This window comes from Seriola aureovittata, chromosome 22 (assembly GCF_021018895.1).
Source record: "Seriola aureovittata isolate HTS-2021-v1 ecotype China chromosome 22, ASM2101889v1, whole genome shotgun sequence".
NCBI classification, from domain to species: domain Eukaryota; kingdom Metazoa; phylum Chordata; class Actinopteri; order Carangiformes; family Carangidae; genus Seriola; species Seriola aureovittata.
Window position 1 is genome coordinate 10,516,639 of NC_079385.1, and position 10,866 is coordinate 10,527,504.

The 10,866-nt window shown below is 40.1% G+C and overlaps 1 protein-coding gene across 1 annotated transcript in view; it reads left to right on the forward strand.

Moving 5' to 3' along the window:
- ccdc146 (coiled-coil domain containing 146) overlaps window positions 1-10,866 on the forward strand; it is a 51,896-nt gene that overhangs the window by 35,672 nt on the left and 5,358 nt on the right. The window contains exons 19-22 of the mRNA XM_056367593.1: window positions 6,257-6,367; window positions 6,472-6,609; window positions 7,125-7,250; window positions 9,695-9,817. Of these exons, the coding sequence (XP_056223568.1) occupies window positions 6,257-6,367; window positions 6,472-6,609; window positions 7,125-7,250; window positions 9,695-9,817 (498 nt within the window). The remainder of the gene's footprint in view (window positions 1-6,256; window positions 6,368-6,471; window positions 6,610-7,124; window positions 7,251-9,694; window positions 9,818-10,866) is intronic.

The window sequence follows — 10,866 nt, forward strand, 5'->3', positions numbered from 1 at the left end:
ATAAACAGAGGTTGGTGTTGGATTCTAAATTTACTACTTGTTTATGAGTTGCTGGCACGTCGACATCTCAAACACACATACAGGTACACACGCATCTGTGCGCACACTGAGATCAGTGAAGTTGCGATAGTACCCTTGCAGCAACATCTGAATATTTTTGAACAATCCGCTAATGACTAGCTAGACTTCTGTTATACATAGACATGCACAATCCCACAAAGTTACTGACAGATGTATTTATAGAGCGCACTCACACAGCCAGTCATGGAGTGAGATTTACAACGGGGTGGGGCTGATGACATACTGCACTGTCCCTACAGCAGTGTCATATTGTTTGTCCATCCATCTGTTAAATCTTTGTCCAACTTTTCTGGAACTCATTACAATGGGGAAACCCACCATAGATTGTGTGTCATCGTCATCGCGCCCCCACCACCCCCCCAATAAAAGTTGAGTGTAGTTTTTTACACTTCAGACTGTCATCCAACAGACGTAAATTTTTGCCTTTTTATTTTGTCATTTTTATATGTGATTGTAGGAGTTCTCTGATTACTTTTTTCCATCTTTTTAGTGGAGTTCTGAGTATTACCAATTAAAATATATCTGTTGACTCAGAGGTTTTGGCAGGGCTGCAGGATTGTCAGGCAGATGGAAGTCCAGCACATAGATAATCCAAAATTTAAATATAGTCTGTGTTGCTAAATAGTGAATAAGAAGATGTGCACCTGGTCATAACTCCAAATAATATACAATCACTTATTCTGTCTCATGAGCCTTAATGTTGCCTGAGGTTCTCTGCAGGCAGGAACCTCACCTCATAACTATTTGTGTATCACAGTTAGAGACTGAAAAGTGAGGGTGTTTGTTGTCAGAGGCTTCAAGGCTGTGGAGTGATTTTGCCTGAGGAGTCCAGGTCAGCAGTGTCACCTGTCAAATCTCTCCTAAAACATGTAGCACTTACCATAAGGTCTTTTATACCCCTCAACTTTCATTTTGACATCACCAGTGTAAATCAGTTAACCAGTATCATGAGTGTCAAACATCCTTACATAGAATCCAAGTTCAAAATGTATATTTTCATATCTAATTAATAATGTATTCCTCGTGTGGGTCTTCAGAAAAGCTTCAGTTCAGCTCCTCTGCTCACATGTTCTCCTAATTAACCTTACATAACCTTATTATGATTATGATTTTACTACAGTTACTGACCTTTCTGCCTTACTGATCTGTCCCTTGTCTTTTGTCTTTTAATTGTGAGGCACTTTGTAACCCATTTTTGGGAAGTGTTACTTTAATAAGGTATAAATAATTATTTATCTTTATTATCACTGTTAAATATGCAATATTATGTGCCATCCATTATGCAGCTTTTTAAGCCATCATGTTAACTACTAACTGGGCTGAAATTATGTAAATTATATGCAAATTGCATTCTGCGTGGATGCTTTCATATGTACAATGGTTTACAGCATTCATGAGCCAAGAAAGCAGCTATTCTTTGTGAATGTCAGATGAAGAAAACAGAGATCCAGGCAGGCAGAACAGGGACACTGACACAAAGACAGATGAATACAAAAAGAAAGACAAACAAAAAGGAGGAGGACGGGTATAAAAATGTTAAGACTGAGGGCAACACAGAAGGAAAAAAAGACTGATTGAAGAGCGGAGCAGGGAGAAGGAGAGTGACAGACAGGCTGTATGCCCATCCATCATGTACTGTTTAAATAGCTGAGGGTGGTTACGTATGAGGGTGGAACACGGATCAATCAGACTCAAAAGTTAGGACTGGGCACACACTCATCACAGGCAGAGTATTTGCAGATTCTGACGTCTGAAAAAGTTCCTTGCTTTGAAGTGTTTTAAAACATCTTTGATGCAGTGAGGTTTCTTTGTACTGAATATCCATTATTCAATTATTTTATTCAGTTATTATTTTATTTCACCCCTAACAAGTCAAACTCATTTTTGTGTTGGTTTTGACTTGTGATTTGGTCAAATTGACAGTGCGCCCTATATTACTTGTGATTTGGTCAAATTGACAGTGCGCCCTATATTACTGTTCTCCAGGGGGGGGGCTTTGGTTTTTGGTCCAGATTGGCGATGCCAGTACTGGTAGTTTTGTCATTGGCAGACACTGAAAATAGCTTTAATATCATTTCAGCTCCAATAGCCTTATAGTCATTTACTCCAGGGCCAACGTTGTTTGTCATTGCTACGTGTCTCTCTGACTCTGTAATGTACAAAGTGCTGAGAATATGGACAACTCATTGCTGTACTTTTGATTGTCTAATCATTTTTGCAACGACACAACTGGACCCATGAAAAGGGGGTCAACTAATGCAAGCTAGCTAACGAAATATGAAATATGTAGAAAAGTGAAGGCTCAGCCGGAATCCTAGCTTACATTGGCCGGCTAGGATAACTAGCTTCCACTCAGCCATCTCGGCTAACCAGCTTCTATTCAGAAAGTAACTTTCACTTTTTGAATGGACGTGCTCCAGTCAGTAGTGCACCTCCGGTAGTTGACATTTGAGTTCAGGCTACCTAGGAGACGCATTGTCAGTCACCCTCTGCCAAGGGAAATGTCCACCTAGAAGCTTGAAAAAAGTTTAATCTTCTCCTGAAAAAGTATAAAAAGTCTGCACAATAGCTGCTGTATCATTTTTAGTTTATTCCCTCACATAAAAAGTGGGAAGAAATCAAAATTCAGTTCTACTTTATTTTGTGGTGTCACTATCATATTCTACAGTTTGGTGACTTTCATTTGTACATTCAGCATGAAATGGGAACATCTAGCCTGCTTTGTTGCTTAATTTTGTTTTTGAAATTACCTAATCATGCATTCAGCTCCTCGCACCATGAACAAGGTTTTGTTGTCAAAGTTATATTCTCTGTGAAAACTGCAGATAACCCTGGTCCCTGTTGGTCAGCCCCAATTCCTGTTTCTCAGCATCTCTTGTCTCTCTAATTCTGCCTTTCTTTTCTGCTCTCACATCCAATCTCTCGTTCCTTTTCTCACTGCGGGCCTCATGCTGTCTTTCCTTTGCTCTTCTTCACTTTATCTTCCCCTGTCTGTCGGTCTTTTATCAGCATCTCTGAGTTCATCTGCTCCACTCTCATCTCTATCTCTGCTTTTCAGTCTATCAGTTGCTTACTGTCAGTGTTTCTTCCTCTCAACTTCAGTTCTTCCTGAGCATCTGTAACTATAACCTAACAAACACCTCGATTAATCACATGACAGCCATACTATGAAGTTAAAACAAGTCATATGACGTTGAGGGGGGAAGCATCTTTTTATCAGACTGAACACCTCAGTCTGTTTTAATCAGACTCGCTGTCTGTTTGCATGAGTGAGGCTTCATTAATCTCATCCCATGAAGGGAGAGAAAATGGGAATCATCACTTTGTTCCACGCTGTCTTTCAAGTCTGACACACACACACACTCTCACATTAGATACAGGCACGTAAACATGCATCTAAGTACACACACTGTATGGTTGAATGGAGGAGAAGCTGCTGTTTCATAAGCCGGGTCATGTCAGGTCAGACCGCCTGTGCACAATATTTTTCTACACCCTGTTTTTCTCCTCAGCTCCTCCCCACCCCTCTCTTTACTTTCTGCAGTCGATCCAATCATTTCTTCTTCACTTATATTTGTCTCCCTCTCCGATCTCCCTAGGCGTCTATTAATATTTTCTCATGTATTCTCTCTTTTTCTCTTCTGTCATCTGATCTGTTTTTTTTTTTCCTTCTTTCTATTTTCTGCTTATGTCCCCTTTGTGGTCCCTGTCAAGGTTCCTTGATCAATTCAGCTTCATATATTCTTATATATAGACTACATTTATTTTGCTGTAATGAGGCCGATTGTGCATTTGCATTAACTTCCCTGTTGAGACACTGTAGCTACTCTGATTGATTGCTCATTTCCATCTACAATCCCTGCACCTCACTTCTTATTGATCTTTGTCTCTATAACCCACATTAAATACTGGATATTAGAACAACCTTTTTTCATGAAATAGACTGATTCCAGGTGCAGCCATGATCCCATATCCTCTTGATGGTTGGGTGTTTTTGGTTGGGTGTTCCTACAGTGAACATAATTCTCTTTCAACTAATGTGCTAATTATGTTTTGCTTGAATAATCCAAAACCTAAATATATTCAATACGACTCACAAGGTAGCAATCTCAAAGATCTGTGTGTTATCTCTGGCGACACCTGTGGTGATACATGGTAATTGCAGTCTTGTGATTTTGCGGGCGAGTCACACCAGACAACCCACTTTATAAAACAGAAAAATGCAAGGACTTCTATATAATTTTATCAGTGGGTCATTGGCTCAATCGCCATTGTATTACCTCATTCAGCGATAGTGACCTTAAAGACACTTATTTAAATGAAAATCTTCTAGATTGCCACTTTAACATCAAGTTTCTTTTCATTTCCCCTCTATGTGTGTACTTTTTTCACACTGATAGTATCACATATATAAAGTATATATTCTGTATCCCCAACTCTTCATTGAAGCTGCATGAGCTTTATATACAATGCCTTTTTTTTTTTTTTTGGCGTCACCCTTCTATTAGATGGAAATAGTGTGAATAATTGTGTCTCAATTTATCCACATTTCCCCCAAATTCAGTCAAACATATTCACTATCTTTCAAAACTCTGGGATCTCCACTAGAATTTTAACTGCAGTTCTTTGTGTTTGAACAAAGTCTGGGCAAACAACATAAGTTTGTACTGACTGTTCTTCGGGGTTGACAGTGATATAAAACAGAGAAATCAGAAGATGTTAACATTATAGCTGGACCTGTTGTGAAGTTTGACATGTTTGCTTGCTAGATTAGTTTAAAGGCGCCCTATAGAGCAGTCTACAGAAAGTGTTACGCACTAACATGTATTGTGTGTCTCCATGAGGTCTAACAAATGTGTTAAATGCATTTCTTTCTTCAGCTTTTTTTTTTTTTTCAAGAATTTTGAAACTTGTAACGTTTTCATCCATGTTTACCAGCTTGCAGTTTTCTTCTACCCTGCCTTTGATCGCACATTGCTACATTCCTTCAAGTGTCTCCACCGCCTGTGGATTACGAGAGAAATGTGGAACCATTGGAAGGGTTGTTTATTGCATTTCCCATGTTCACATGTGTGTGTGTGTGTGTGTGTGTGTGTGTGTGTGTGTGTGTGTGTGTGTGTGTGTGTGTGTTTGGTCTAGTGCACGAACAAAACAAGCACCATCTAAAAACTGGTGCATAGTGCTACGAGAGGTCACTCTGCAGGGTACTTTTGACTAATGTTTTAGGTGTTAATCTTCTGTTGTTCATCTAAACTCTTATTCACTAAATCATGTCCGTGTCAACTGAAGGCGTGAATCTAAAATGCCAGCGCTGTCCCCTCACGTCATTTTAATGTCTTCTCTTGTCCTGTCTGCCTTTACTGTCTTCGCTCTTTTAACTCATCTTGTTGTGCTTTCTTTTGTATCCTCACCTCCCCTCCTTCCTGCTGTTTTACGGGATGTCAAAACGTACCTTAGAGGGATCCTGTGGCATTTTAAATTTAAGTTTCTCTTATCACACTTTGCCAGTGACTCGTTACCTAGTGGGGAATAAGTCCCATATAGGCACTACATTTAGCTGAATAATGTCTTAAGCGTTTTTTTAAAATCCCTATTAAGACATGTATCTTAAATGCCTGGAGGACAAGGCACTTGAAACACAGACAGTAGTATTCATTTGTGTGAAGTCTGTTGTTCTGTGGGAAATTTCTATATTGTTTTCATTTCTAGACAGTAATGACAGCGACTTCATGAGTACTGTTTGGCCTATATGAACAGTATACCTATTTTATATCTCAGTACACTGTACATGTGTACTGAGTGTATTGACTTGTTGTCTTGTCTTGGTTCATTCATTCATTAGCCTTTTATGGTCCAATCCCAGCCGACACGGGGCAAGGGTAGGACACACACTGGACAGGTTACCAGTTTATAACAGGGCTAGAATATACAGACAAACAACCATTCACACTCACATGCACACCTCTTGGCAATTTGTCACCATTTATCCTCACCTGCATGTCTTTGGATTGTGGGAGGGAGCTGAAGGAAACCCACGCAGGCACGAGGATTAACTCCTACTGGCCGGCAGGTTCGAAAGCAGAACCTTCTTGCTGTGAGGCGGCAGTGCTAACCACTGCATCATCTAGCCACCAGTCTTGTCTTGTTTTTGTCTCTAATTCTCTCCATCTGTCAGCTTTCAGAGGCCAGGGACAAGACGCTTGAAGATCTGAATCAAACAGTTGATTATAAAGAGCTAAAAGGCAAAGACCCATCAACTGTTGAACTGGTCAAGAAAATTGAGCAGGTACTCAACAACACTATAATGTTAGTTTTTCTTTTTAACATTTAACATTTTAAAAACTGTGTTGCAAGACAATAATCACTGTGTGTCTGTGCGTGCACATGGAGCTCGAGGTGAATCTAGCCGAACGCGAGAGGCAGTTACTGGAAAAAGAGCTCCTTGTGGACCAGGTGACCCGGCTCTCAAAGCCGCTCGGCGAACAGGCCGAGAACTGCCAACAGGACAGACTATCACTGAGGAAGAAGGTAGACAACAAGATCCACACACACACACACAGACAGAGATAAAGCTTGGCCCATACACACACAAATCAGATAATACAGACACAAACAGAAGCTGCAAGACAAAAGAATACACACTCAGATTAACACACACATGTAGATACACTTGTTATATCATTCACCTGTTCATTTATAGTCTGGTGGTTTACCTCTCTTTGTGTCTCTCTCACAAACACACTCACGTATTGTTTGAGGAGCATGTGCGGGCCCATGTGAGGAGCATGCAGAGTGGGCAGAGTTCACCGAGCAGTACATTTAACAAAAGCAAGTGGAACAAGGTTCATTACACTGATTCGAAGTGCAACACAACCACACAAGATACAAGTGTGTGTTACAAAAAATATAAGCTCAAAGGTCGATTTGCATGTAGTTGATGTAATATCCAAGTGAATGTTGAATCAATGTAAGACTCACCAAAACTGTGTGTGTGTGTGTGTGTGTGTGTGTGTGTGTGTGTGTGTGTGTTGTCTACCTTCCAGCTGAACGATCTCCGAACTCATATAATCAACACCAACCACCGTCTGATGGCAGTTTCTGCGGAACTTTCCATGAAGCAAGCCGCTGCTTTGTCTCAACGACAAGAGATCAAAGAGAAAGAGCTCCAGGTCAGAGGTGGTCTCTCTCACTTACAGCGCCTACTGGCACCCACAACTAAGTGATTCTGGAGTCCAAACTGTGATCTTAGTTGCACATTCTCCCTTCAGTCTCCCACTGTCTTTCCAATTTATTCCTGTCACTCTCCACTGACCGCGATCGAAGACAGCAAAGTGTCTCAAAAAAAGTTCTTCACTGTGTCCCATCTTTCACCGCAAACCCATTTATCTTGCTTATCTGCACTGTAAAATAAATCAAGAGGTAAACACAAAGAGACAAAATAATGCTCATAAATGAGTTTTATAAAACTCCAGTGAGTTCATAAAAATAAAGCAATGTCAACTAGAATTACTGTCTCGCACTTCTATGCCTCCGCCAGCTAGTCAAGTCGCAGGAAATATGGTCATAACCTCTCCTTCCGTTCCTGAGTTACAGCATTGAATAATGGCCAGAAGTGTTTTTGCAGAACGTTTGCAAGAATGATATCACAGTGAAGTTGACCTTTGGATTTTAAATGTCATCACTTCATTAATCCTATTAGACATTCGTGTTAAACTGTGTCATAATTAGCACATGAATTCTTGAGTTATGGCTAAAAGCATGTTTTGTCTGGTGACAGGACGGATGGAGGGACACACAACCTGTAAACATGATACCTCTGTCCACAGCTGTCGCCCATGTGGAGGGTTAATAAAAGCAAGACACTATACAAGGACAAATAAATGAATCAGTGGTGACACAGTAAATGAAAGGATCAGGGATTCATGTATAGCAATGGTGCTAAAAACTCACAGCCACCCCTGGGCCTGCAAAGTTTAGCAAAACAAGTTATTGTTTGTGTACTGGTCACCTGATAATCAGACTGAATACATTACACATACATTCATCCCTATCAAGGCCAAGCAATGTTGGACCAGAAACATCTATAGCAGGTAGCAGTTAGCCTCTTAGTAACTTGTGTAACTATAGCAACCAAAAAGTTATTGTTGACATTTGAGCCACACCTCACGTGATTTATTTAAAAAAAAACAAAAACAAAGACTGCATTAACAGTAAGTTAATCTCTCTGTAAATGTTGGTTTTATAATATTACATGTCTATAAGTGTGTAACATTTTGTTTACGTGTACCAAGTTACTGCCTGTACTTTAGTCTACTGTTAATCAGTAAGCTAAAGCTATTTCTGCATAGCCATGCTACTGTACAGCTTTTAAGCATGTAATGCTAGCTGTAACTCACTGTTTCCTGTATTATATCTGTAATTGGTACAACTGGTGTTTTTAGCCACTTGATCAATTAATTAAAATGTTATCGAAAACGCAATATCGGAAATTTTTTGCGAAAGGTAATATGAGCCACAACACACTGGAGAATAAGATTTGTGTATTCTCTGTAGCACAACAATGCTATGCGATGCATTTACAGACATAAAGGAACATGCGTGTTTGGTACAAGCCCCAGCAAAATTCACTTTTTCACCATTTTTATTTTTTCAGTGAAAACGAAATGCAAAAAAAACATTTCCAACTGAAATCGTGATAATATCTGCCTAAATAATCACCATATAATTTCTTTTGCTTATCGTTCACACCTACTTGGCGGCAGTGGAGACAAGCTGTAAACACAACACTGGCTATCAGCACCATATAAAATTCTTGTGGTTAACTTGTTAGAAAACAGTTGCATATTTACACAACCAGACTTGAAGCATCATTAGCTTACAGCCAGCACGTTTCACATTACATGCTGTTAATCATTGATTTGTGCAACTTTAAGGGAACGTTGCTCATAGCCTCTTAATTTTACACATCAAACATCTTAAACTTTAATAACAAGTGGTTTTGCTTGTACAGATATCGTGTTTACAGTTTTATACTTTTTAACAGTAAATTTCAACATCTGTCTGGTCCTCTGAGGATGTAGTGGAGGAGAGAGTTCAGCTGGCAGCACAGAAACAGTAAATTCAGCTTTGTAGGCAGCATGTCCAAACACACACTGAGGTAAAATGATTTCGTTTCACTTCTCGATGAAAATGTTGCTTAAATAAAATCAGTTTTGACTGACAGCTGCCATTGGCTAAACTAAACCATCGTTTAAGGAACATATTTTGAAATTCTGAGACCGGTGTGAGCAGAGAGTCTCACTGCTTTCTGTTTCAATAAAAAATTAAACTAATAAAAATGAGAGGATTTCCCATACGCCTTGTAAATGTTTCAAGAGTTGTGTTAATAACCTGAAGAGCCCCTGCAGCTGATGTATGCCCGCAGCTCGCTGCAGACACAACTACAAGTCGAAAATGCAGAGTCATAACTATGCCCTAATTCTGACACTAATACAACCATCTGTTTTTCGGGCGCAGTTAGAATTCAATTCTAACTGGAGCCAGGAGAGCAAAGAGCGGACGCAGTGATAGGAATATGAAGTGAATGTTTCTCGCGCTGCCCCTGTGTTTCCAGATGGACAGGTGCCAGCGGCGGCTGGAGCAGGGCCTGCCACCCTGCCCTGAGATAGAGGAGGAGTGGAGGAGGATGCTCCGCGACAAGAAGAGGAGGCAGAGGGACAAAGAGGAGAGAGAGAGGGTAAAGAAACACAGTGCTTTAATCACTTCCTGACCAGTGATCTTTGTGTGTGCGTCTGAGGGGCGAGAAAAGAAGATAGAGTGACAAAGGGAAAACCAAGTGGAGTGGGGACACGACACGGGGCAAGAATCAATTAAGATTCTGAGGGACAAAAGGCAGGCAGTACACCTGAAGATGCACAGACAGAGAGAAGGGAATAGATACTGTCTCTCACACACACACACACACACACACACACACACACACACACAGAGAGACTAGACAGAAACTGAACCGTTTTCCCCACATGCACAAACATGGGACAAGAAGGGCAGACGGGCTGACAAACAGAAGTAAAGACTGTCTACACAAAAAAAAGGCACACATGGATCAGTGGTGTCTGAAACCAGTCCAGCTGTCTGTTGCCCATCTGTGTTTCCTCAATCACCACAACCCTCTGCATGTAGTAAAAACAGGAAGAAGCATGCAGAAACAGAAACATCGCTGTGTATCTGATAGAGGAATTTATTTCCACTTCTCTCTTCATTATCGTACATTTTTAGTTTTGTCTTAAAATATAATTGTGTTTATGAACCTGACAAAGGGAATATATCTTCTCCTGTTTATTTATTGGCAGAGTTTCTATTTTTTTATTTATTTTTTGCATTCAAAGCCATTATTCCTGTTTTTGTGTGCACTCCTTAGATCACATGCCAGCGGATAAACTGTTCATACGCACGAGAAAATCGCTATCTCTTTGAAGTCTCACACAGTTCATTTACATGCTGTTGTGGGGTGAAAGTCAGAGAGGACTGTAGTGTCATGAGGATGTATGCACACTGGAATTTTTTTTTTTTTTTTTTTTTCCCTTTCCTCAGCAGTAGTCAGCCATGGTTACAAATTGATTCATCAGCCATATTGGGTTCAAATCAATTTTGCCAGCCACTGTCAGTTTTCTACCAGTCATATTTTAGTTTCATTAAAGCAGGAACAAAATGTTCTAGCCAAGGGAACATATACCAGCAAATGTCTGAATTCAGTGTTTTGTAATGCCGTTTGTTTCTAAAGCT